Below are 27167 nucleotides of genomic sequence, written 5' to 3'. Positions count from 1 at the left end.
ATGGAGGAGGGGCACTTCTCCCTGCCCTATGGGTCTCTGACCAGCTCCCCCAAGATGGGGTCCCCAGGACAGCTCTACCCAGAGTTGCAATCAATAGGGATTCAGGTCCAAGCTCACATGTTCCTGCAGTCAGCTTCCTGGGGTGAACTGAGCAGGACAGGGAGGAATGCCTTGATGGGGGTGGTGGGCAGCTGGGAGAGAACAGGTGGAAACGGAGCCCTGGCTCTTGAGTAAGGCTGTGTGAGTACTGGAGATGACCCAGGGCTACACAGCGATCCGGAGACCCTGACGCTGGGTAGGAGTGGATGGAAGGGGCAGGAGCCAGTGCCATGGGCCCCACCCCCTTCTCAGCTGGAGCTGGGGATAGAGAGACAGGGCTGGATGGGGACAGAGGGTGCCTCTCACACTTCCCCAGAGAGGCGAGCAGGGAGGCTCTGCAGGCTGCCAGAGGAGGGGCAGGAAAGGCCAGGAATGTGAGGGAAAGGGTGGGGGGATTCCCACTGGGGTGCATCTTCGGGGCCAGACCCTGGCTATCTGGCTAGGGCAGGGCCAGATCCTACAGCTCCTTGAACCCCCAGGAGCCAGCAGTGGACAAGATCATGGTGGGTAGTGATCCCATGAGGCAGAGCTGTGAGGGGCATTTTTCCCGCTAGGACTGGGTAGACGGGGCACTTGTTTCTGGGGGCCAACTCTCCCTGGACAGAGCCTCCTTATCTGAGCTGTCAACAGCCCCTCCCAGACAGAGCAACCTGTAGAGAGAGGGGGCATCAGAGCTGGGGGCCCCGGGGCCCCGAGCCCACCCCACACAGCCTCTCCAGAACAGGGCAGCCTGAGCCAGGGAAGCGGGACAGCAAAGCTTCACGACTGGCTTTCTGGTTGCCTAGGGAGGGGTTGACTGTCAGACATCCCTGTCTCAGGGAGAAAGGCCAACCCTCCCAGCCTGGGCAGAGCTCACCCCAGCTCTGTGGCCCTATCTGTCAAGCGACAGCCCACCTAGGCCACTGGCTTCCCCATCACTCAGGGCATGTCAGTGTTCCCCCCGCCCCTACTCAACCCCTGTCCTCCCCTAGCACACAGGATTCCTCTCACCCAGCTAGGGACTCCTGGCCTGGGGTCAAGCCAGTTCTCCCCCATGCAGCCTGGGCCTCATCAGGTCTCCCTCACACATGATCCAAGCCCAGAGGGATCAGGCTGCCCCACCTGTTTCTCTAAGCCCTGAGGGGCTCTCTCGAAGGCTGAGTCAGCTTACTCTAGCTCCAGCTGATCCCCCCCACTGGCTCTGTGATCTCCCATGGCACTGTGCACCCCAGCAGCCATTAAAGACTCAAATACCACACCCTGCCAGTGCCAGTCCAGTGCCAGAGGGCAGTAGTCACTCGCTCGGCCTCAGTCAGTGAGCACCAAGACCTCGCCGGCTCAACCCCGACCCTGCCTGGAAGAAGGGGCCTCCCTGAGCCAAGAACTCCCTGAGCTTCTCCTTGGAAGAGGCCAATACCTCTCCCTTCTCTCCCCCTGTCCCTGACCCCCTTCCACAGAGCTTTCCTACCTACATCCATCAGCTGCCGACACCTCCCCAGAGAGGTAAGCAGGATAAGGATGTTGTCCCCATTAAACAGAGGGGAAAACCAAGGCCTGGAGAAAGGAGGCTGGCATGGCCAAGATAAGGACCTAGGACCCGACTCCCACTCCAGTGCTCCTTCCAGGTCTTTTAACTGCCACCTTGGTGAGACCCTATATGCAGTGGGGTGCCTATGCTCACCAAAGTCCACTCGCTGCCCAGGCTCTCTGCCCCACAAATCCTCATGCCCTGATGGCATTCCCAGCAACAGAGGAGCTAGGTTACTCCCAGGGGTGTTTGAGCCAGGGCTTCCAACCTTGGTTCCAAAGTGGGCATCCAAAGGGTTGCCTGGGCTGGCTGAAGGCTGCCGGAATGAGGCTACAGAGGAGCGGGCAGGGAGGAGGTGGGAGGGGGTTCCCGGGCCTGGTGATGCACCTCTCTCCTACATGCCGCACCTCTTCCACCCACCCCCCCACCCCCATGGTAAGGATGGCCTCAGCATCAAAGTCCTAAGACAGTCTCCTGGCATCACTCCTTGCCAAAACTCCTTGTGGGGCCTGCCACCACTGTCAGTGTGAAGTGCAACCCCTTCAGCCAGGCACACGAGGCCTTTTGCCAATTGGCCTCTGCCAGCCTTTATGGCCTCCTTGCTGAACTTGCATCACCGTCTCCCCAACATTCTAACCACACCAAACTGTGTGTGTCCCCCACCCAACTCAGAGCATGGCTCTGAGGCCCACTCAGTGACTGTGGGTTGAACTGGACACACACGCCTACACGTCTCCGAGCACACACACAGATGTGCATACAGATGCAGGCACACACCTTTGTGTGGAAACCCACCGCATGTGGCTTTTTGCCAAATCACACACACAATGGAGCTGTGAAATCTAAGCCAAGAGGGACTGACAAATCTGTTCTAAGGATCCCTCAAGAGACCAGCCATGGTCACGTCACCATCCCCAAGCCCTTGGCAGGGCAGCAGGGAAGCAGGAGTGGATCTCTGGCTCTGGCTGAGCCCTTGACAGGCCCCAGGGTCTCTAAGCCCCAGAGGGTAGGCAGAGGATAGTCAAGCACGTCCCAACCAGGCTCTCATTCTGGTTCTGTGGCAGACTTGCTGTGCAGCCCCAGACAAGCCACCTTCCCTCTCTGTTTCACCAGCTATAAAACAAATGGATTTGGATTGGCAGACACCTAAAGGCTGGCCAGGCCCATTGCCCAGCTGCTCTCAGTTCATGCCAAGTGTAGAGAATGGAAGCTGCTGGGGATGGAGATGAGGTGGGAACGAGGGCAGCAGGAACCCAAGTGGGGACAGACGGAAGCCAAGAGCCACAGGACGGGAACAGTTATTATGACCCATAATTGACATTTATGGAGCAAATAATAAGTCCTACAGAACACTCACCATGTAGGCTTTATCTCATATTTTCATCTAGATTGCAGCCAAATATATCCTTTCTCATCTTGGGGTTACCAAATGGGCAAATCTAATGGGTTAGGCCCAATCCAGCCTCTGGCCTCCAGCCCCCACAAACACAGGCCCAGGGCAGGGGCCAAGGTGGCCAGGGGGAGACTCTAGCAAGACCCCACTCTCACTCACCCCTCAGCAGGTGTGTAAGCAGCTATGCGCACAGGAAGCAGCACAGCACAGCCCGCACTGAGGATCTCCGTGTACACACACTGATGCGTTCCCCCTCCTGCAATGGCAACACCAACACCTGCGTGCTCACATGCCACCACACACATGCATGCACATGCTCGGGACATGGCAGACAGGCCCTCTGCCACAGCCCCAACCCTCTTATCCTGCTGTTGCTGGGAACTTGACACCCAGTGCTAATCCTCATGCCCCCGAGGGCAAGGACTGAAGCAGGGACAGGGCATATCCAGAGGGTGCCAGAGGAGCACCGGGGCACAGGCACAGCCATGTGGGGACAGTAGCCCCTAAGACTATGACACCCCCACCCCTGCCGGAAGAAACCTCCCACCAGGACAGAAGGAAATGGAGCCCCTGCATCACAAAGGGGTGTGAATTCCCCTCTCCCCTAAATCTCCCTGGACCCCAGAACCCAGCTCACCTGCTCACCTCCCTCCCCATCCCCAGCCCACCAGGAACCATCTGCAAGCTGCACCGTCTAGAGCCCAAGTAGAGAAGGGAGGCTCTTCCCAGGAGCAGGGCACGCCAGCCCTGGCCCAGAGCCCCTCACACCCTCAGAGAGGAGGGCACGGCTGGGGTGGAGAAGGGGGCCAGCAGGAACAGCCCCAAGCCTCGCTGTTCTCTATGGCTTTTTATTCCTATGTGATTCTACTGCTCACTCATATAGGGATTGGAGCCGTGGCGCACGGCGGGGGCAGCCAGCGGAGGGCTCGAACACTGAATAAGGGGGCCCAAGGAGAGCCAGGACAGCGGCCCCACCCTCTCCCAGTGCAGTCTGCTAGCCTGGCTAAGGAAGCCCTTCCTCTGTTGCTCCCCTCCCCACTGGCCTCTTCCCAGCCAGCCGTAACAGGAGAAGGGGAGAGGGGCTGCTGGACCCCACCACTGCTCTGACCCACCATCCCAGCACTAGAGACCCCCACTGCAGGCTGGCACCAGGAACTGGACTGTGTTCCCAGAGGAACAGCTAAAGGATCTGGGGGCAGGGAGTGGGTCAGCCTGGGAAAATGGGTCTGGCACAAGGAAACAACACCCAGTGTCCTGTGTGGCTGGGGGTAACCCCTGGATAAACAGGGGTTTATCAACCAAAGAAAGTACAGTCTGTCTAAGGGCTGTCCAAAGACAGAAGGGAGGGAAGTCCTTGGTGGCAGGCAGTAAGCATGTGCCCAGCGAGGCACACATCACAGGGTGGAGAGACCTCAGCAGGGATGCCACAGGGGAGAGTGACAGTTGGATGAGTGGCCAGTCCCACCCAGACGTCAGAGACTAAAGTTCTTAGACCTGTTCTCCCTGGGGTCTCTGCTCACCCACATTGAGCGTGTTGGGAGCCACGCTCAACCCTCCCAAGCTCCTGTTTAAGTGAAGCAAGTGCCCTGCAGAGATGGGTACAGAGAACTCCTGCAGGGCCCTGGCACAGGGGCTGCTGCCCAACACCATTCCCCTTCCCGGCAGCTCCCCGCTAACCTTTGCTGTGAGGGAAGAAGCACTGAGAACCCATAGTGCGGTCCTTTTCATTTTCAGTCCTTCCTGTTTCACCCCACAGAAGAAACAGGCTCAGGAGCTGAGCAGAGGGGCTGCCTGGGGGAAAACACTGGGAGCAGCAAACTGGCCTAGGGGGGCTCGTCCTGGTCCTCAGGGGTACCTGCTGCCATGGCTGAAAGTAGGGGTGGAAGAGAACCCCCATCTGCCTGTCTGGTTGGGGAGTTGGACACAAAGCAGAGGCCCTGGTTTGGAGGTGTGAGGGCCAACCATGTAGCTAGGGCCAAGGAGAGGAGAGGCCCTAACGCCTGGTAAGGCCCTGGGGACCAAACCTGGTCTTCTCCAGGACGCTGCCCTGCAGGCCTCCTCTAGGTTCCCAAAACATGACCTACAATATCACCGCGGCTGCAGGAACAGGAGGTGGGCGTCCATGACATTGGTGCCAGTCAGCCCCGTGTGCAGCAGGTGTGCCCCACCCTGGAAGCGGCAGAAGAAGGTATGTGAGTCATTGTGGGCTAGGAAGGCAGCCACGTCCAGACCCTGGGCAGCGGCCTGGCTGATAAGCTCAGGCCTGACCCAGGCCCCGGCTGCCTCTGTGGGCCCATCCTGCCCATCAGTGCCACCGCTCAAAAACAGCACATCAATAGGCCCCAACGGCCACCGTCCCAGCTCTGCTCCAACACGCAGGGCCAGTTCCTGGTTCCGGCCACCCTTGCCTGAGCCCTGCAACTGCACTGTGGGCTCACCACCAGCCAGCAAGCAGACCGGTCCCCGAGTGCCCACCACGGCCTCCAGAGCCTCCTTCAGCTGTAGGTCTGGGAGCTGGAGCTCAGCCGCCAGTTCATAGAGTTGTTCATCCTCCTCCACAGAGGCTCCAGCCCCAGGCATGGTGAGGCGGGCTCCAGCCACTCGGGCCAGCAGCGCATAGAACTGGGCTACACTTTTCACATCTCCCTGTATGGCTGTGCTCAGCACCACAGCCCTGTATCCCAGCGCCTCGGCCTGCTTCTGAGCCTCGGCCAGTGCCAGTGCATTGGAGCCAATGATCACATTGAGGACGTGACCACAGGTGTGTGGCCCATGGGGGTCAGAGTCAGCCCGAGCCAGCACAGTCTTCACAGAACGTGGCAGGGCAGCACGAAGGCCATAGCGATTGAGGATGTGCAGGCAATCTTGCACACTGTGGATGCTGGCCACAGTGGGGCCGCTGGCAATCACCTCCACAGGGTCCCCCACCACGTCTGACAGAATCAGGCTCACCACCTGGGGAGGGGTCGCAGAGGCAAGGCTCAGTCCCACCTGGTCCTTGCCCCAGGGTCCGTGAGGATAAACTGCCTCCACCTATCCACACGTCCTCACACCACCCAGTGCACTTCCTCACCCACTTCTAACCCCTCTCAAGTGGGTGTGCAAAACACCTAGCCCTGTGGACTCCTGTACCAGGCCTCTGCCCTTCATCTCCCTGGCACATGTCGGCCTGGCTCCACCAGCCCAGGGCTGCCTGGGGAAGAAGAGACCCACGCACCTGGGCAGGGTAGGCGGCCTGAGCCAGCCCCCCACCCTTGAGCTGGGACAGGGCCTTCCGGATGGTGTTCAGCTCCTGGATGGTGGCTCCACGGGCCGCCAGCAGCTTGGTGAGTGTCTGCTTCTCCTCCAGTGTAACAGGTGGGATGGGGGCGGGCAGCAGGGCCGAGCCCCCACCTGCAGAGACAATGAAGACACGGGGTAGAGGGGATGGATGACAAAGGGACTTCCCCACGGGGGGAGCAGGCAGTCAGTGCTCATGTTAGGCTAGAAAAGGGGAGGCTAGAAAGAGGCGTTAGGGTGCCCCCGTGTGGACATATAGTGAATGTGTGCACAGTCACCACACCCAGGTTGAACCCTGCTTTGGGGTAGCCCAGGTCCCAGCAGACACTGGAAGAACTATTCCTTAACAGCTTGGAAAAGGCAGCAGACCTAGAGGAGATAGCAAAGGACGAGGGTGGAGACTCTGAGGGAGCTGGAAACAAGGGTTCTAGCCCCAGGTGACAACGGTACAGACAGCAGCAACAGAGACATTTCCCTTGCAAGGCCTGAGTGAGGTGCCCTCTCATGGTTATCCAACAAGGTCAGTCAAGGGGAGGACCCCACAGCTCACAGGAGGCCACCAAGGAGTCAGCCATCCAGGCTCTTTACTGCTCCCTTGTCCTGTGACCTTGGGAGCTCAGACCAACAGCTTCTTGCAGGCCTGATATTTGGAAACCCCCACCCCCCATCAACACACTGTCCTGAGCCAATCTGGCACCCACACCTGAGATGAGCACGAGCAGCAGGTCATCAGCTGTGAGGCCTTCAGCCAGCTGCCGGATGGCCAGAGCAGCCCGCAGGGCATCTCGGTCCGGCAGGTTGTTCTCTGCGCCCTCGAATACCTGGACACGGCTGTGTGGCTTCAACAGCATCTCCCTCAGGGGAGAGAGAACGGAGAGCAAGATGTGGGGTGGGCTCCTCTTCGCACCTGATTTCCCAGATGTACAGGTGAAGGGGACATTAAAAAGGACACCCACTGACACCCACCCTGGAGCCAGGCCAGTCCCAGAAGAAAATGGAAGCTGGTGAAGGAAGGAAGCCCCGATCCAGCCTGAGTCTGGGCCCAGGTTCCCCTCCAGATAGGAGCAGCCCCCCAAGGCTCCTTACTGCTTGCCAGCACTCTCCATGGCAGCACGGATCCCCTTGGGAACGCTGATCACGCCCTGCACAAGATGCTGGCCCAGTAGCTCCTCAGCTGCAGTTGCCATGCCCAGCACAGCCTTGCCAAAGCCCACCAGGTAGAGGTTTTGCTGCAGCTGAAAGCTCCGGTCCCGCACCTTCAGCTGCCCGCTGTCAGGGTCCAAAGACAGTGCCCGCTGCAGCATGGGGCCCGGCAGCACGGCACCCACAGTGCTCTCAAACAGCTGCCGTGCCTGCTCTGCCAGGGCCATGCTACTGGCCAGCCGGGCCAATGGGCCCCCCCAGAGGAGTGGGCTCAAGGGGGCTCGGGCCAAGTGACGCAGGACCTGCAGGGCTGCAGCCATGCTCCACTGCTCTCAGCACCACCTGGCATCCATGGCTGCCTAGGAGGAAGAAAGCACTAGTTAGACCGTTGCAAGGCCAGAGACAGGAGGCTCCCCACAGCCACGGCTCTGAGGGCTCAGGGCCAGTGGACCCCACAGCTGCTGCTGCAAGAATGGGCCATCTGCCAGTCCAAGGAGATTTCCTAAGGCCCACAGCTGCGTGATCTCACTCCAGTCTTCTGAGCCCAGGCCTGCCACCCAACCATGTCCTCCTCTTCCACAGGCCTCACGCCAGCCCTCTGCACACTCTGCTCAGAGTCCAGAGGTCCTGTTAGCTGAGCCCTCCTCCTAGATCACTCCCTTCAGCTGAGAGTTAATCATTCATAGAAGAAGAAATTACTATCAGTGGGCTGCCACCCCACCCCTTTTCCACCCCCTGCACTTCTGAGCCTTGCCCGGGGCAACGCCCCTTTCTGGCACTCCTTCCTTGCCTCTTTACCACTTCTGTTGCTACAAAGCTGCTGGCTGTCCCACCAACTGACCTTGAGCCCAGTGACCTCCAGCCTGCTCTCTCTTTTTTTTTTTTTTATTTATTTATTTTATTTTTGGCTGTGTTGGGTCTTTGTTGCTGCGAGCAGGGGCTATTCTTTGTTGGGGTGCGCGGGCTTCTCATTGCAGTGGCTTCTCTTGTTGCGGAGCACGGGCTCTAGGCACGCAGGCTTCAGTAGTTGTGGCTCTCGGGCTCTAGAGCGCACAGCCTGCTCTGTTTCATTAGTTCATGGGTCTGGGCTGAGGAGCCTGGAAAGGCTAGGTCTGTGTAGGGAGGCTCTAGGTTTGCTGGGACACCGACAGGCAGGTCCAGGCACATCCTCGGGGCACACAGCCTGAAGAATCCCAGCACTCAGGGTCAGTCCAGCAACAGGTTCAGGTTCAAATCAGAAGTGGCAGCAAAGCCTGGCTCATAGTAGAACCTTGAAGAAGTCCTTAGATGCCACATGACCCCATGTACCATTGGGCCCAATCTGCAAGACAGAAAAGGATGCCCTTCCACCTACATGGTCAGACCCACCCATGCCAAGAACATGCCTTTGGCTCTGACATAACAAGTCTTGGGTCACACCACCCACAGGGGTGAGAGCAGCATGGCTGGAGTAGGCAAAGGGCAGGCTTCCCCAGCTGAGGCCAAATAGTCATTTTCCCCACTGGGCACAGTAAAGGCTAAAAAAGCTTTAAGGTGAAGGTCAAGAGGCTGTAGCGGAGTTTAGGGACAATAAAGCCCCAAAGAGCTCATCTGTAAAAAGGCATTACTTTAATAAATGCCCACCATAAATGCTGCCAGCTGACTGCAGCAGCAAGTGTGGACAGAGCAGGGGAAGGAGGCTGGGAATCAGGCTCCAGCTCTACCACAGGGACAGCTCCATTTCTCTCATCGGGTCTCACGAGCAAAATGAGAGGTGAGATGAGACTAATGCTCACCCCTTGACATCCCTGGGCTCTCTGAAGCTATCCACTGTTAACAAAGAAAATCTGGACTCCAAACATCACTTTATCCCACACTCAAAAAACCTGGCAACTTCTAGCCTCTGGCCACTGAGCCTACATGGAGCTCAGCTTTCCCGTAAGAGAAGAGAAACCGCGCCTGACTCCAGCTGTGAAAGGGAACACAGGGGGCGCTGCCACGGGGACTCAAAATGGGCCCAGCTGTTGCCGGGGGCTCGTGAGGCTGGTCCATTAGGATTGGCGCTGAAAGCGGCTTAGGTAGCGATGGCTGATTTTGACAGTCTGGGAGAAATTTGTTACCTGTTTCTCTGATGGATACAGGCCTAGAGGATACCAGCTTTGCCACTGGATATCAGAGCCCAGGGCAGGGGGCGCCCAAGAGTAAGGTAGACAGATAAAATACCGGACGTCCAGTTAAATTTGAATTTCAGATAAATTAGGAATTTTTTAAATGTAAATACGTTCCGTACAATATTTGGGACATACCTACACTAAAAAATTATTTGTTGTCTACCTAAAAATTCAAGTTTAACTGGACGCCCTGCATTTCGTTTTTTGCCAAATCCAGCAAGTCTACTTGTGACACCGCCTCTCCTAAACTCCCCGGCCCTCCAGCAAGAAACCCGGAAATACCGAGCGGACCCTCCTTGACTCCTCCCAGCCACAAAGCGAGGCTGGAGCCCTTTCCGGCCTTCGCCTGCCCGCCCAGCCCCGGAAATGGCGTCACCCTCAAGCCGGAGCCTCTGGCTTTCGTGAGGTAAATGGCGGCCGCGTAACGTCCGGTGTAATGTCCGAGAAATAAGGGCCCGCTGACGCCTGGGCCCGATGTTGCGGGGCCCAGTGGTTCTGCGGGCCCTCGCTGCGCGGACTTACCGCAACACCGTTCAGTGCCGCGTCTTCCAGCCCCGGGGACCGGAAGTGCTTTGGGGGGCGGAGCGGAACCCGGAAGTATGGGGTGGGTGGGGCGCCTGTGGCTGGAGGCCGTGGGGAGCGGGGGCCGGGGGCAGCAGGAGTCAGGACGGCGATTAGGGTATTGACTCTGCCCTGACCGCCCGGAGGCCTGGTTGGAGTCACCTTCAGGACTCGGTGTCTTCATCTCTACAATGGGATAATAATCGTCGATTTCTATAATCCGTCCCCTTCTTTATTCTGTAGGATTCAACCAGTCGCAGATACATTCCGACCTCCTGTTAGGTGCCAGGCACTGGACTAAGCAAACAGGTTGAGAATCACTACTTACCCACAACACACCCCTCCTGGGGCCAGATGAAGTCATCCCCGTGCCTCCTCATCGCTATAATTCCACAATTCATTCGTGTTCCCCGCCTTCTCTCGTGAGCGACCAAATCACAGCTCTGACTCAGCAAGAGAGTTCTAGTCCGTGATTCTCGAACACACAAGGTGCGTGTAAACACGAAGGACCCTGGGCCTCCCACACTGTCCCTGCTCTCACGCTGGGCCTGGCTTGATACCTTCCCACATTCAAAAGACAAGTCCTGACCAGACACAAAGACACAGAAGAGTACATTGTTTTTCCTGATGTCTTCTTGGGAAGATCACAAATAACACAACAGGTCTTAAAACATATTTCTCCCCACCTCCTCTTTTTAGTAGCTGCCACATCTCCCCTTTCCAAACCATGCTCTGCTCTTGTCAAGAACTCCTCCTCCCCCCTTCCTAGCTGTCTCCCTGGATTTTTCTTTCCCGTTGTAATAGAGGACCTTTCATTCCCTATCAACTTCTCCCAAATGCTTCCCCACCCCATCATCAAAACAAAGGCAACTTCAGGAGGATCTGCCCTTTTTAGGCGTGGGGAGATTGTAAATACTTAAAATTGCAGTTTTTCCTTGCTTATAGTAAGCTGTCTTCATCCATCCATGCATTTATTCATTTCTCCAACATTCAACAGACATTTCCTGAGTACCTTCTAGGTGGGCCAAATGCTCTAGCTGCTGGGATGAGTAAGCAGTGGTACTTTTAGTTGGGAAACTTACTCTGCTTTTGTAATTACATTCTCGCGCTTGGGGGGGTGGGGAGTGTAAATTTGAGCACCTCTCATTATTTAGTCCCAGGGACTCATAAACAGACACCATTTACTGTGCCAGTGCTGTTCTGTCAGGTTGTTAACAGGAGACTAATTATATCCATTTTTTTAATCCCCATCGCACCCCACAGCTACTCACAATATGCATTTAACAACAAGGTTTAGATGCCCACTGGACTGTGAGCTCCTGGAAGGTGGTAATTTGGTCTAATTAATACTTGTATTTCCACTGCCTTGCGTAGGACCAGGCACAAATACAAGCCGGAATTTTTTTTTTTTTTTTTTAATGAATTAACGGTGGGAATTCCCTGGCAGCCTAGTGGTTAGGACTGGGCGCTTTCACTGCCGGGGCCCAGGTTTGATCCCTGGTTGGGGAACTGGGATCCTGCAAGCCGAGTGGCTCGGCCAAAAACAAAAAAGAATTTTTTTTCAAGAAAACAGTGAAATGCTCAGCTACAAAGTGCTGCAGACCCTAGGTGGAAAGGATTGCACAAAAGGGAAAGAGATGCTGGTGCGTGGGAGTAGAAGACTTCATGAGGCAGTGGGATTTGGGTCTAAGAAAACAATTAGGCACATTAGAATGCTTAAACATACCTTGATAGTAGGCATGAATATGTCTACAGTCTTTGTACACTTGGCAATAAGTATCAGTGTCAAACATGACAGGCATTTTCAGTCCAAGGAAATAATTGGTTATGTGGACAAAGAAAAAAACTTTTTCCTCTAATCTCTTAGGTTTATTGACTGAGGCCCTACAAATTAAACTGACACATGACAGATTAACAACAGAATGAGGTTTATTTCATATGGATAGGAGGGGCCTCACAGAAATGACATGAAAACTCCAAAGAAGCCATTAGGCCTGAGAGCTTATGTACTATTTTTAACAAAGAGTGATATTTTTTGGAGATGTGATGAGACAAAAGGGGTTTGAGCTTCTCAGGGCAGTAAATTGTGTGAAGGTAAATATATGAGGTAAACTAATGGAAGATAAGGATTGCTGAAGTAATATTTGTCTGTGAATATTCACCTCAGCGTTGGCTCCCCACCTCCTAGTATGGGGAGGGTGCCTTTCTCATGAAACTGAGCCCCCCAAAAGTGGGTTCCCTTACCAAGTTTATGATTAATCTCTTTATCCAAAACTTTATTCCCTTTCTTGTCCCTTCTGACCTCTATCCCTTTTTTGTCCCCTTTGACCGCAATCTTTTGCTAACTGAACACTAATCAACCAGAGTCAGATGACTAAAACTGCTGTTGTAGATAACATAGTTGATGTACAAAAATTGCTGTTGTAAATATCATCATTAACATACAAACTCAGGTTGTTTCTCCAGGGCAAGATGAGCTAATAGGCCCCCAAGCCATGAACCACCTGGCCAGAGAATTGTAACCCAGAGATATCATGTCTCCCCAAAATATGATTACAAAATGTCATAGAAATGTCCCAAGACGATAATTAATCCCAGACGATAATTAATCCCAGTTTCTTTGTTCTTTCCCTTTAAAAACACCCCCAACTCAGAGACCAAGATGGACTGGATCTGAGACTTGTCTCCCACTCCCTTGCTTGGCGCCCTGCAATAACCCCTTACTTTGCTGCAAACACCCTCTATCAGAGTTTGGCTTTCTGCGCCGTGGACACAGGAGTCCTTGCTCCGTAACACTCACAGGAAATTTGTCCTGCTTTTAGGTTAAAAGGAGGAGGGCACAGAGCCCTTCCTGCATCTGCTGTTTCTCATATTTTTTCAACTCAAAATAATTCTTATGCCAAAGTGGCATATTTGGGGGTGGCATACTCTGATCCCCTTCAATGGACATGAAGAGATATTCAGCCCAGAGATTTTATGAGTATAAACAATCTGAACATCCATTGATAAGAGAATTTATACAAATAAGTTATAGTACTTCTAAACAGACATTAAAAATAATATAAATTCTAATATTATTAAGGCTAAGTACATGCTACTTTTTGTAGCATGACTATTTTATGACTAAAAGGACTGTTGAAAAGGCCATTTAAGTAGAATTTAAGCCTTCCTCATTATTCAGGCAAGCCAAAGGAAAGAAGGCTATGGATTGGGGTACATTACTCGTACCCTATTAGGGGAAGGTTTACTGAATTGATTCATTCAGGGTAAGCTTTAATTTAAAGGTTCCCTTTTAGAAAAAAGGAAGAGGTCATTTCTGGGTGATGTTGGGTAGTCAGTGACCAGGAAAAGGTGGTGTGAATGAAAAATATTGCCTGTCATATTAGTAAACAAAGGATGTTGCAGCCATCAAGCCATCACATTACAGGCGCCCCAGCCGTGAGCCCTGAGGGAACTCAGGATAGAAAAATAATGCCCACCATCAAATCATCAGACACTGCAGGCCCCCCACCCCACCCCATGGTGCACCCTGAGGAAATTCAGGATGAGAAGACACAGGACACTGGCCCCAGATAGCTGAGGTGCATATCAAAGGAATGATTTCAGTGACCCCAGACTCTTGCATCTTCCCATACATAGAAAAATGCTAAATTCCTTAACTTGAGATATCTGGGTTTCTTTAATTAACAGCACTCTTTTAATGTTCCAACTACCTGGTCTTTGTTGCAAAAACTCTTATATCCTGGCTCCCGCCTTGCCTTTTCGGAGCAGTCTCTCAGAGTTATCTGAGATGCTGTGTCCTAGGCTTAAGTCCTCAGTTTAGTCCACCGAATAAAACATAACACTCAACTTCAACTTTTAGGTTGTGCATTTTTTGTTAGTCTACGGTGGCAATAATGGCACCCATCCCCACTAACAGTGATGAATCTCAGGAATTCATCGTGGATAAAGTACTAGGTCCCCGTAAGTCTGAAATATCCCCCTACCCCACACACAAGCTCAAGGGGGTCACCAGGGGTAGTGAACGGTGCAAATTTGGGAGAATGGTGCTAAATCTTGGGCTTTCTGACCTGGAACTTTGCCATAAATAAATCCTGCTCATTAAGGAAGATGATCACAGATGATGTGCTGCCGTTTGAGGTTTCAGATGCCTGAGGAGGTTTGAGGTGTTAGTCCATGTCATCAGCACAGCAGAGCCAGCAGTCATACCACAAAAGCACCCACTTCTCTATCGACATTTGTCCTGTTGTCCTCCAGTGGTGGCTAATAGTGTGAACTAAGAATGCCACTACCATATCAGTAAACAAAGGATGTTGCAGCCATCAAACCACCACATTACAGCCACCCACCCACCCCCCCCCATAGTGCAACCTGAGGAGACTCAGGATGAGAAGACATAGGATACTGGCCCCAAATAGCTGAGGTGCATATCAAAGGAATGATTTCAATGAGCCAGACTTTGCATCTTCCCATACATAGAAAAGCACTAAATTCCTTAACTTGAGATGTCTGGTTTTCTTTAATTAACAGCAATCTTTTGATGGTCCCACTAACTGGTCTTTGTTGCAAAAACTCCTATAAATCCTGGCTCCTCCCTTACCTCTTGGGAACAGTCCCTGAGAGCTGTCTGAGAGCCTGTCTCCCACGTTTAAGTTCTCAGTATGTCCACCAAATAAAACAACTCTCGACTTTTAGGTTGTGCATTTTTTTTCAGTTGACAGGTATATAACAACATTGAAGAGGTGAAGAACATTTTGCTGTGTGTATTCACAAACTCAGGAGAGTGTTGTGCACTAATCAATACCGTGAAGCAGGAGCATGAAGCAGAAAGTAGCTTCCACAAGAAATTCTTTGCATTGTTGCAAAAATCTTGGTCCCCTGTGCACCGATGCCGAATAAAAATACAGAGACAGAGATTTGTAAGATAAGAAGTAGAGAGGGGACTTTCCTGGTGGCTCAGTGGTTAAGAATCCACCTGCCAATGTAGGGGAAATGGGTTCGAGCCCTTTTCTGGGAAGATCCCACATGCCACAGAGCAACTAAGCCCGTGTGCCACAACTACTGAGGCTGTGCTCTAGAGCCCGTGAGCCACAACTACTGAGCCCACGTGCCACAACTACTGAAGCCAGCACACCTAGAGCCCGTGCTCTGCAACAAGAGAAGCCACCATAATGAGAAGCCCGTGCTCCGCAATGAAGAGTAGCCCCCGCTCGATGCAACTAGGGAAAGCCCGCACAGCCAAAAATAAATAAATAAATTTCTTAATTAAAAAATAAATAAATAAATAAATTTATTTAAAAAGACAACGAAATAGAGAGGCTTTTTTATTTTCTTTGCCAGGCAAAAGAAAGACGCAGTAGGCTAGTGCCTCAAGAACTGTGCCTCCCTTCCCTGGGGAGTTACAGGGATTCTTATAGGGGGAGTTCTTAGTCTGAAGTGAGTGATAAGGATCAAAATGGTGAAGGTCTTGCATTCTTCTTCTTGCATTATTTCAAAACAGTCACTGCTGTGTCAGGCAACCCGGTAATTTGGTCCATTAGTCTCTGGGTTATCAACCTGTGACCTTTCCGAAATGCAAACAGCTACAAGGGGTGATTTGCTACAAGGGAGTGCAGGATGTAATTCACACAATGTTGAAGAGTGATAGGTTAGCTTTGTGAAGTACAAATCTAGTTACAGACACTACAGATTAGTAACAGTTAAAATAAAACTAGGAGTGATTAACTCTTTCAGGCCAGGTTATGTTTCTTCTCTAGCCTGTTCACTGTTCCCTTTATTTCCTTTGTTCTCAGGAGAGGGAAAACTTCATTTCTATTTTTGCTGCAACAGCATCAGTCTTGGGTTTCTGTGGCGGGGCAGATTTTTATTCCATCAGTTCAGGTGGCTTCTGGCTGGGGTCCCCCTCCTTTACTGAATTTTAATTATGACTGGACAGAGACAAATGATAGTAAGAATTCAGGACCAGCAGGGGATGTAATATTGATATAAAACCAAAAATAAAAATAGTGAATATGAATGTGTTCAGACTTTTCTTCAATAAGGTGAACTCAGTTTGGTTACTTTAATCTGAAAAGCATTGTGAGTTATTATAGTGCCTTCATAACAGAACCTGTAAAAAGTTCTGCCACCTTAAAATCCACTGTGAAAATTAAAAAGTGATTTTTTAAAAATTTTTTTTAATTTAGTTATGGCATGCGGGAATCTTAGTTCCCCATCCAGGGATCGAACCCATGCACCCTGCAGTGGATGTGCAGAGTCTTAACCACTGGACCACCAGGCAAGTCTCTGATTTTTTTTTAAATGCAAAACCTGAGATAAGTCAGAGGGTGTCTGTCATCAACTCCAAACTGGAGACAGCGGCCTTCCCAGGGGGGTTGCTCCTGGTCTCCGTGGCCTCCCTCCCCTTGTCCTTGACATCCTGTACCTGGGGACTCAGTCCCCTCTTCCCTACCATTCAGCCCCTGATGCCTCACAGAGGAGTGGAAGAACTCCCTTGGGGGGCTGCCAGAGTCATCTCTGAAGTGAGCTTTTAGGAGCCCCCTCTCCCACCTCCCCACTCCCCCACCCCACCTTTGCCTCTGTAAGCCTGGATGCTTTTCCAGGGCAGGCCCAAGGTGGGGTGCTCCGGGGGACCCAGAGCTCTAGTGAAGGAAGATGTCGGTGGAGGGTTGCTCAGCGGGAGGGAGAAGGTCAGGCAGTCTGGAGGCGCGGTGGAGTGGAGCTGTACTAAGTAAAGGCTTTAAAACACCCTAGAGCTATTTTTCTTGGGAGGAGGGGTGGGGGAGAATACAAACAAGCACCAGGAAGCCGCTCAGCTGTGACTGATGAGGGCTGCGAAAGCAAGGGAGGTCGGAGCGGCAGAAAGGGTTTTTAAGCCTTTTGAAACAGTTTTATAGTATTAGAGGCAGTGGCTTTAGGCAGTTCTTCCTGGCTGTGGGCAGTCTAGGCTTATCAGGGAAGATTCCATCCCGTCCTTCCAGAACAAGAAGGCATTGTTTACCAACAATGAACTCTGTTAAATGTGAAGATTATCTACCCTTTGCCCTGGAAACAGAGCTGGAGCTTTCCAGTTCAGAAGCAGAGTGTGAATCCAGACTCAAATCGGTTACTAACTGCATGACCTTGGGAAAGTTACTTAACCTCTCAGTCTTCATCTTTAAAATGGGGTTAAGAACATTAAATAAATGATGTGTTTAAAGCACACATAAAGGGACTTCCCTGGCGGTCCAGTGGATAAGACTCCACGCTTCCACTGAAGGGGACCAGGGTTTGATTCCTGGTCGGGGAACTAAGATTCCCACAAGCTGTGCAGTGTGGCCAAAAATAAAAAAAATAATAATAAAGTACACGTAGAAAGGCTCACAGTTGTGGCTGGGCCAGCTTCACAGGTGTGTGAACTGCGCAGTCACACAGAGAACCAAGGTCAGAAAGGTCCTGCACTAAGTGCTGAATATTCTGCTGTTGCTGTCTTGCAATTCTTAACAATTTGTTGAGGAGGAATTTGTAAATTCTTAACAATTTGCTTTATTTTGTACTGGGTCTGCAAATTATGTAGTCGGTCCTGCTACCAGGGAAAGATGCTGTCCTTTCAACCAGGCCTCCTGGTCCTGGAGTTTCAGGACCTCTCTGAAATTCCAGACACTAGGAGAGCCGTGCTACACCCTGGGAGAGGCAGAGGTGGCACTGAGTCCCGGGCACGACTGAGGCTATAATGAGAAAGTTTGAGGCCCCTTCTATGACAGGCATGTCCTGGTTGCTTGGCCCAGAAGAGCTCTTTATCAAGGGGCGTCAAAACCCTAGGCTTGGCTGGCTAACTCAGTACCTGAAGGCCACACTTTGAGTCCTACACAGGCTGACTCCTTGGGGAAAGTGAGCACAGTATGTAATTCAGGAGTGGTACAGGCTGCGTGAATTAGATGAAATCAGCCACGGGTTCCTTGCAAAAAAAATAATTTTTTTTAATTAAAAAAAATCAAACGTTCTAATCTTTTAAAATCCTTCTGGGACTTCCCTGGTGGCACGGGGGTTAAGAATCCATCTGCCAAATGCAGGGGACACGGGTTCGAGCCCTTGTCTGGGAAAATCCCACAGGCCTCAGAGCAACTAAGCCCGTGCGCCACAACTACTGAGCCTGCGTTCTAGAGCCCCTGAGCCACAACTACTGAAGCCCGCGCACCCAGAGCCTGTGCTCCACAAGAGAAGCCACCACAATGAGAAGCCCGCGCACCACAACGAAGAGTAGCCCCCAGCTCGCCACAACTAGAGAAAGCCCGTGCGCAGCAATGAAGACCTAACACAGCCAAAAATTAATTAATTAATTAATTAATTATTTTAATTTTTAAAACTTTTAAAAAATTTTAATCCTTTTAAGCATATATTAATTCCATCATCAGAAGGAAAAAAACAAACCAAAAAAGCCAAGAAACCAACAAAAAATAGAAAATATGTTTCAATAAATAAAACCGTTGCTGAGGATGCCTATAACTCCACAGAAGAGGTTTTTGTAATTTCTGTTTGATGTAAAATGTTACCTCTGCTCATGGCCAGGGTTTATTTCCTCTTGGTGGTAAGTGAAATGAAGCATTCATTTAGCAAGTCAAACAATTTGTCAGGTAAGAAGTGGTTACATGTGAACCCGCAATTGAAACATGTTATACAAAATTACCAAGGGTTGGGATTGTGTTCCAACATTCTGTTTTCCCACTTAGGCAGTTAAGCTCACACACACACAGCTTTCCCAAAGAAGAGAGTCACCTGACTCTGGTTACTGTGAGGGCTTGTGTAGAAAGTTGAGGGGGTAGCAGAAAACCACCCCAAAATGTGCTACTTTCACATGTGGATTGTTTTGCTGTTGAAGGCAATTAAGACCCAGCAGATTCAAGAAAAGCTTTTTACCTCTCCCTTAACTGTCTAAGAGAATTTAGATAGGGAACCTGTACCAGAAAGAGAGAGATAATTTTTTATATCAGAAAGACTTACCTGTGTGGCATGACAAGTTTTGTTTACCAGACATTTGCTCTTCTCATCTTCCTGTGAATTGTCTTCCTCCCCTTTGAAGCCCCAGACCACTTCCCCCTTCTCCTTAGCTCAGGATGGTATATAAGCCTCAATTACCTGACTGCCTTTGAGTCTGTCTTTGTGGGGCTGCTGTACATACTTATGTAATTAAATTTGATACTTACTTACTCTGTCTTATGTCAATGTAATTATTAGACCAGCGGATGAACCTAGAAGGGAGGAAGGGAAAATTTTTCCTCCCAGACAAACTTATTCAAGCTCCAGGGAAGCCCCACTGGGCATTCTAACTCAGAAATTTATCTCAAAGAATTGGAATTCGTAAGGAGTCCTCAGTTTTGGAAAGAAGATATATTGTTTAGGTCACTTTAAACTGCAGCATGAAATGTAGAAATTTAACAAATGGGCCAATCTCGATCCTATTATGGTAATCATTTCACATTTTTGTATAAGTGTATCAAATCATCCTGTTGGGGCTTCCCTGGTGGTGCAGTGGTTGAGAGTCTGCCTGCCGATGCAGGGAACACGGGTTCGAGCCCTGGTCCGGGAAGATCCCACATGCTGCGGAGCAACTGGGCCTATGAGCCACAACTACTGAGCCTGCGCGTCTGGAGCCATGCTCCGCAACGAGAGGCCGCGACAGTGAGAGGCCCCCGCTCGCCGCAACTGGAGAAAGCCCTCGCACAGAAACGAAGACCCAACAGAACCAAAAATAAATAAATTAATTATTTGTTTTTTAAAAAATCATCCTGTTGTACACCTTAAACCTGACACAATGTTACGTCAATTATCTCAATAAAGCTGGAAAAAAAAGAAAACAAAAACCCTATCCAACTAGCTTAAACAATAAGGAAAAATTGTTATTTCACGTAACAAGTGATCTCAAGGTAGAATGGCTGTAGGGTTAGCTGTATAGATCACAGGGACCCTGTGTTAGTTTCCTAGGGCTGTCATAACAAAGTCACCCAAACTGGGTGGCTTAAAACAATGGAATTTTATTGTCTCACAGTTCTGGAGGCTAGTAGTCCAAAATCAAGTTGTCAGCAGGGCCGTGCTCCCTCTGAAACCTGTAGGACAGACTCCAATCCCTGCTTCCATTGCTACATGGCCATCTTCTTTGTGTCTCTCATCCTACAAGGACACCAGTCATACTGGTTTAGGAACCACACTATTCCAGTATGACCTTAACTGATTGTATCTGCAACAACCCTATTTTCAAATATGGTCACATTCTGGGATACTGGGGGTAAGGACTTCAATATATCTTTTAGGGAGGACACAATTCAACTCATAACATTCCCTGTCCATCTTTCTGCTCTGCCATTCTCAACCTGCTGCTACCTTTAGGCTGCTCTCTTCATGGTCCAGCCTGGCTATAGCACTCCCAGGCATCACATCCAGCGCAACAGTGTCTTTCAGATGAAGAGGGAGCATCTTTTCCTTTTACCTCTTTTAGAAGCAAAGAAGTCTTTCCAAGACCCCTCCCCCAGCAGACTTGCTCTCATGTCTCATTGGCAAAAATGTCATCATATGTGCATGCCTGATACCATCACTGGGAAGAGGAACAAGACCACTCATTGTGATTGACTTGGACCAGCAGTTCTCAGATTTGAACCTGTATCAGCATCACCTGGAGAGCTTCTTATAACACATTGCTGGGCCCTATCCCCAGAGCTTCTGGGTCAGTAGGTCTAGCGTGAGGTCTGAGAATCTGAATTTTTAAAAAATTTTATTGAGTTATAGTTGATTTACAATGTTGTGTTAATTTCTGTTGTACAGCAAAGTGATTCAGATGTGTGTGTGTGTGTGTATAAACTTTTTAATATTCTTTTCCATTATGGTTTATCACAGGATATTGAATATTGAGAATTTGAATTTTTGATGATTGGAACTCTTCAGGTGAGACTGATGCTGCTGGTCCTGGGACCACACTTTTTGAGAACCAGTGGTTTAGACTAATCAGGTTTTATCTCAGAGGTCTGGGCTTAACTCTTGGGAAAAGCATTGCCACTCAAAGAAGGGAGGATGTCTTGGACAAAATCAGGATTCATCAGAAAGGAATAAGAGGAGAAAACTGTTGGTTAGGCAACCAGTAGTGTCTGCCATACAGTGGCCAAAGAACAGGCAGAAAGAGAGTAGGAGTGTGTCCAGACAGGCGGGAAGAAAGTCAGAATGGAATGATGTCAAGGGAAGCATGGAGAAAAGATTCAGGGAGAGAATGATCAAGACTGTTAATGACATAGATAGGGTCAGGAAGGAAAGCACTGAAAAGTGACCACTGGATTGGACAACCAGAAGATCTTTATTGATCTTAGCAAGAGCAATTTTATTTTGTAGACAGCACATGAGAACAATTATACAAAATATGAAGTTATTTATAAATCATTATCTGCCACTGATGCCAAGTGCTAGAGCTAATTCCTAGCATTGGGGTTGGTTTTCCTGGAATCCAGGTAACTAGGTGACTGATAAGAGGGGGCAATGGGGTTTTGATTTATTGCTGAACAGTAAAATAAGTTTACTGAGACAGAACCCAGTTCTGAGCTCAAGTTCAAACACAGCCACATCCTGAGACCTAAGTTACAGACAGACAAGAGGTCATGATTATGGGACAAATGTTTGCATATCCTCATCTATTTGCTGGTCCACACATGTCTCCACATATGTTCAGATATGTCTACTTACCCAATCAATTCCCACCTCCTCCTCTCTATCTCGGCACATTTACTGTCTAGCTTTGTAAGCAACTGTCTGCAGGAAGCAACTCTGTGCAGGAAGCAGCTCTTTGCAGGAGGCTTTTTGTCTTGTCACTTTAGCAAAGCTATATTTTAACTAACCTTTACACCAGATGCCCCCCATGCTTAACTAGCCTCCAGCCCAAACACACCTTTTAAATCTTTTGATCACACAATGCCTTGCCTAATCTATTGACTCTTTTCTTAGATTAAAGAAGTAAAAATGAAGAATAATGAACAGATGACTAGATCTTTTCCCCAGCCTTCCCTTCAGTAATCCTGCAAGCAAACTACATGAACAAGATAGCATCTAAAAGGGGACTTCCCTGGCAGTCCAGTGGTTAAGACTCCACGCTTCCACTGCAGGGGGCACGGGTTTGATCCCTGGTCCGGGATTTAAGATCTCTGGTCAGGAAACTAAGATCCCGCATCCACATGGCATGGCCAAAAAAAAAAAAAAAAAAAGATAGCATCTAAAGGAAGATCATGGGGAGTCTGCACACAGCAGAAAGTGACAAAGAATCTGACCCCCTACCTTAATGATGAACTGAGATTATTTCCCCTTTTCTCTTTAAAAACTTTGATGGCCTAGGAACTTCCCTGGTGGCGCAGTGGTTAAGACTCTGCCTGCCAATGCAGGGGACATGGGTTCGAGCCCTGGTCCAGGAAGATCCCACATGCCTTGGAGCAACTAAGCCCGTGCGCCGCAACTACTGAGCCTACGCTCTAGAGCCCGCGAGCCGCAGCTACTGAGTCCGTGTGCCACAACTACTGAAGCCCGCGTGCCTAGAGCCCGTGCTCCGCAACAAGAGAAGCCACCACAATGAGAAGCCCACGCACTGCAACCAAGAGTAGACCCCGCTCGCCACAACTAGAGAAAGCCCGCGTGCAGCAATGAGGACCCAACGCAGCCAAATAAATTAATAAATAATAAATTTTTTAAAAAAGAAAACCTTTATAAAAAAAATTAAAAACTTCATGGCCTAGCAGAATCTTTGGAGTTGGTTCTGGGACACAGGTCCACCTTCTCCCCAGGTTGCCAACCTCCTGAATAAAGCAACATTTCCCTTTCCAACCATCTCTCGTCTCTCGAGTACTGGCTTTTAAGCAGTGAGCAGCCAAACCTGAGTTTGGTAACAGCTTCACATATACACATAATTATCTATAGACAAGTCCAGGTTCTGCCACTTGCTGCTGGAATACCTCTCTTGGTCTCCATTTTTGCCTCTCATAGAGTCGTTATGAGGCTCAAGTGAGATCATGTGTATAAATAAAAATGTATATGTATGTAAGATAATTGTTATTACAGCTAGACATCCTTTACTTTCTCCACACATAATGTTGCCAGGTAGCGATTGATTCCCAAGTATTCGGATGAGTACAATTTTTAAGATATATTTATACTGCATGATTCCAACTAGATGACATTCTGGAAAAGGCAAAACTATGGAGACAGTAAAAAGATCAGTGTTTGCCAGGGTTTGGGAGTGGGGGAGGGATGAATAGGCAAAGCACAGAGGTTCTTTAGGGATGTGAAACTACTCTGTTTACCATGATAATGGATACATGTCATTATACATTTATCCAAACCCATAGAATGTATAAAACCAATAGTGAACCATAATGCAAACTGGATTTAAGGTGATTATGATGCGTCAATGTAGGTTCAGCCATTGTAACAAATGTACCACTCTGGTGAGGAATGTTGTTAATAGATGAGGCTGTGCATGTGTGGGGGCAGTGGGTATACAGAAATCTCTGTACCTTCCTTTTCATTTCACTGTGAACCTACAAGTGCTCTAAAAACACTGTCTTTTTAAAAAAGAGAGAGAGAGAAAATGGAAAAAAAATAAATGGGCCAATTAAATACCTTGAATCCTTTGGCTAAATTCATTTGTTCAATTAACAATATATATTGAGTCAGACCTTGGCTGGGCTCTGGATAAAATGGGAAGTAAAATTACTTTCTGAACATATAATGGAATAGTAGATAGCCATTCAAACTGATTGTGTAGTTCTGTATTTATTGATCTGGAAGATGTTCATTGTATTCTATGACAAGAGTAGGTTATAAATAATATTATATTATGAACCCAATAAAAATATATTTCAAGGGAAAAAGTCTGAAAAGTTCTACATCAAAACAAATGTAACAGTAGCTACTCCTGGACACTATGTTTTTTTAATTATTTGTATTTTTTAGTTTTCTGCAATGGATATGTATTTGCTTATGTGGGAAACTATGTATGTAAGTAAATGAAATAATGATTAAAAGGAAAGGAAATAGGGCTTCCCTCGTGGCACATTGGTTAAGAATCTGCCTGCCAATGCAGGGAACACGGGTTCGAGCCCTGGTCCGGGAAGATCCCACATGCTGCGGAGCAACTAAGCCCGTGCACCACAACTACTGAGCCTGTGCTCTAGGGTCCGCGTGCCACAACTACTGAGCCTGCACTCTAGGGCCCGCGAGCCACAACTACTGAAGCCCGTGTGCCTAGATGCCGTGCTCCGCAACAACAGACGCCACCGCAATGAGAAGCCTGCGCACTGCACTGAAGAGTAGCCCTCGCTGGCGCCCACGCGCAGCAACAAAGACACGATACAGCCAAAAATAAATAAATAAATAAATTTTTTTAAAAAAAGGAAAGGAAATACAAAAAATTAAGGCTGATGCTCTTTAAGGCAATCTGATTCACTTCTGACTGCAGCTGTCCCCTCTGTCCACCCCCCACTGGAGCCAGCCTCTCTGGGTCACTATTTATTTATGTATTTGGCTGCGTCGGGTCTTAGTTGTGGCACGCAGGATCTTCGTTGCGGCATGTAGGATCTTTCGTTGTGGCACGCGTGCTTCTCTCTAGTTGTGGTGTGCGGAATCCACAGCGTGCAGGCTCAGTAGCCCCGCAGCATGTGGGATCTTAGTTCACTGACCAGGGATCAAACCCGCGTCCCCTGCATTGGAAGGCAGATTCTTAACCACTGGACCACCAGGGAAGTCCCTCTGGGTCACTTTTTAAAGTCCAGCCTGTTAAGGCACTGTTGGATTGGAAGCCAGGAGAGCCCCACTGCAACAGGCAGGGAGCCAGGCTAGGAATGTGAAACAGTGAGAATGTGAAACAGGCTGAGCCATTTCAGGGTGCTCTTAAAATATGAAAAAACGACTTTTTCCATTCCAAAAATAATTCAGGAAGTCAAGTCTGGGGAGGAAGCTTCAGTCTAACAGTGAAATCTGGGAAAGGTACAGGAAGTACACAACTTGAAAGATATATTGCAAAGATTTATTTTGCCTTACAACATTCAGCAGACTATGGCTGTTTCTGTGATTATTTTTATAGATTGAGGGCCCAAAAAATAGTATCTCACTGGGTACATTCATCTTCCCAACCATTCTAAGACATGGCACCAGATCTGTCTTTGTTGCCATCGAACCATTCAAAGCAGACTCTACATTAGCCTTTCTAGCCTGTGAAATAAAAAAAGCAGGAATTGCAGGGAAGTTTGTGCTCTTGGGGGCACAGAGGACTTTTCTTCCACTGCTTTGCAGTTTGGAAAGTTGCCATCCATTCGGGTTCCACTCAAAGAAGCTTTTTCCAGACCCCAGAACAAATTGTAGCCAGAAGCTCTGCTCTTTGTCAGGAGGCAATTGCAGCCCAGACTTAGCCAGGATCTTGCCCTCTACTCTCAGAGAACAAATTCACTTTATGTGTAGGGATCCTGGTTCTTCTTTTACCTGGGGATGGGACATAGCCCCTGGTTCTTTCCAGAAAGCCCCCAACTGTCCTGAGGTTTCTGTTTTGTTTTGTTTTGTTTTTTAATAAATTTATTTTATTTATTTATTTTTGGCTGCATTTGGTCTTCGTTGCTGCATGTGGGCTTTCTCTAGTTGCGGCGAGCGGGGGAGCTACTCTTCGTTGTGGTGCGCGGGCTTCTCATTGCAGTAGCTTCTCTTATTGCGGAGCACAGGCTCTAGGCACATGGGCTTCAGTAGTTGTGGTGCGCGGGCTCAGTAGTTGTGGCGCACGGGCTCAGTAGTTGTGGCACATGGGCTTAGTTGCTCCGAGGCATGTGGCATCTTCCTGGACCAGGGCTCGAAACCATGTCCCCTGCATTGGCAGGAGGATTCTTAACCACTGCACCACCAGGGAAGCCTGAGGTTTCTGTTTTGCTTTCACCATTGTACAGGTTATATCTGATCTCTGGATATCACTTCTTCCCAGTATCAGTGATTGAAATGTTTCAGTCTTTCCTCTTCCCTTTTCCTTCTCTTTAGCCACTGTAGTTTAGTGAAGCAACATAAATAGGCCTCTGTCTCCACTGTTGGAGACCCAGGCAATTAAACTTTTGAGGGGCTGCACACAAGTTAGAGATCTATGAACCCTCATAGGAAGTTAAAGCCAAGGCGCATGGTACCTATTTTGTGATCAGATATTGTTTTCCTTTGTTAGAGATCAACTTTCCTTCCTTTTAAGGCAAAGAATCCCTTATGCGAACCATCACAACAATCCCGATGACTACAAAGAGGATAATGCAACTGTTCTATATCTTGAATGTGGTGGTTCCACAACTGTATGGGGATTTTAAAACTCATAAAACTATCTCTGAAAAAGGCCAATTTTTACTGTACATAAATTATACCTCAATGGAGAACACCAACAACAATCTGGTTTAAGTAACATGCAAAAATGTGTAAGATACAATGCTAAAGTGGGGGGAAAATGACAGCATCTACAGCTTATGTTCATATATGAATAAGGAGGAGGATATCAGAATTTAAAACTGTGCTTTGTTGAATGAGATAATTTTCCCTTTCAAAAATTTACTTGTAATTGATGCTATGAGTTTTTTGAGCTATAAATACGTTTTAAAACTTAAAGATGAGTGTTTATAAAATGTGTGGAGCTGAACACTTAAAATTAGTTCGTTTTACGCACTTTATATATCAATTACAAAGTTTTTAAAGAAGGCTTAAAGAAAAGTTGCGGTGATGGTCACAAGAGTGTACATCCAAATGAAAAAAAAATTCACCCAAATGAAAAAAAATTCATCCACTTAAAATTTATACAGTCTACCGTATAGTACACCTTAATTTAAAAAATACATAAATTTAAGTCTTCTGGCGATGTGGTGGACACGCGGTCAAAGCCCGACGGCGATGACTCATACCCAGAACAGGCCTCCTGGAGCGCAGCCCACCCCCGCAGTACCTGCTCTCGCTCTGCCTGCGGCCGGGACGCCTGCAGGGGGCGCCCGAGTCTCTCGGGGGAGTTGCGACCCCGCACAAAGACCCG

General features: G+C 49.2%; 1 protein-coding gene and 1 long non-coding RNA gene across 7 annotated transcripts; one reads left to right on the top strand and one right to left on the bottom strand.

The window, feature by feature from the left end:
• Nucleotides 1-1688: 1688 nt before the first annotated feature.
• GLYCTK (glycerate kinase) lies at nucleotides 1689-10130 on the bottom strand. 5 transcript variants are annotated; one of them, XM_059939822.1, is made up of 6 exons: nucleotides 10094-10130; nucleotides 8263-8742; nucleotides 7365-7780; nucleotides 6982-7133; nucleotides 6217-6392; nucleotides 1689-5954 (listed from the first exon to the last, which is right to left on the bottom strand). In XM_059939822.1, the coding sequence occupies exons 3-6, from the start codon at nucleotides 7739-7741 to the stop codon at nucleotides 5088-5090; spliced, it is 1572 nt and encodes a 523-aa protein (XP_059795805.1). In that variant the 5' UTR covers nucleotides 7742-7780; nucleotides 8263-8742; nucleotides 10094-10130; the 3' UTR covers nucleotides 1689-5087. The 5 variants fall into 5 exon arrangements, with proteins under 5 accessions (XP_059795805.1, XP_059795808.1, XP_059795807.1 ...); XM_059939825.1 differs by having other exon boundaries at nucleotides 7365-7776; XM_059939824.1 differs by having other exon boundaries at nucleotides 9863-10120.
• On the top strand, nucleotides 9883-23365 carry LOC132375068 (uncharacterized). Of its 2 annotated transcripts, none has more exons than XR_009505886.1 (3): nucleotides 9883-9977; nucleotides 10376-10621; nucleotides 22091-23365. It is a non-coding gene; the product is annotated as an uncharacterized LOC132375068 (long non-coding RNA). The 2 variants fall into 2 exon arrangements; XR_009505887.1 differs by lacking the exon at nucleotides 22091-23365 and adding an exon at nucleotides 16318-16403.
• The last annotated feature ends 3802 nt before the right edge of the window (nucleotides 23366-27167 follow it).

Source organism: Balaenoptera ricei, chromosome 11, assembly GCF_028023285.1.
Source record: "Balaenoptera ricei isolate mBalRic1 chromosome 11, mBalRic1.hap2, whole genome shotgun sequence".
Classification (NCBI taxonomy): Eukaryota; Metazoa; Chordata; class Mammalia; order Artiodactyla; family Balaenopteridae; genus Balaenoptera; species Balaenoptera ricei.
The sequence above is the reverse complement of the archived record's forward strand: the minus strand, read 5'-3'. Positions and strand labels throughout refer to the sequence as shown.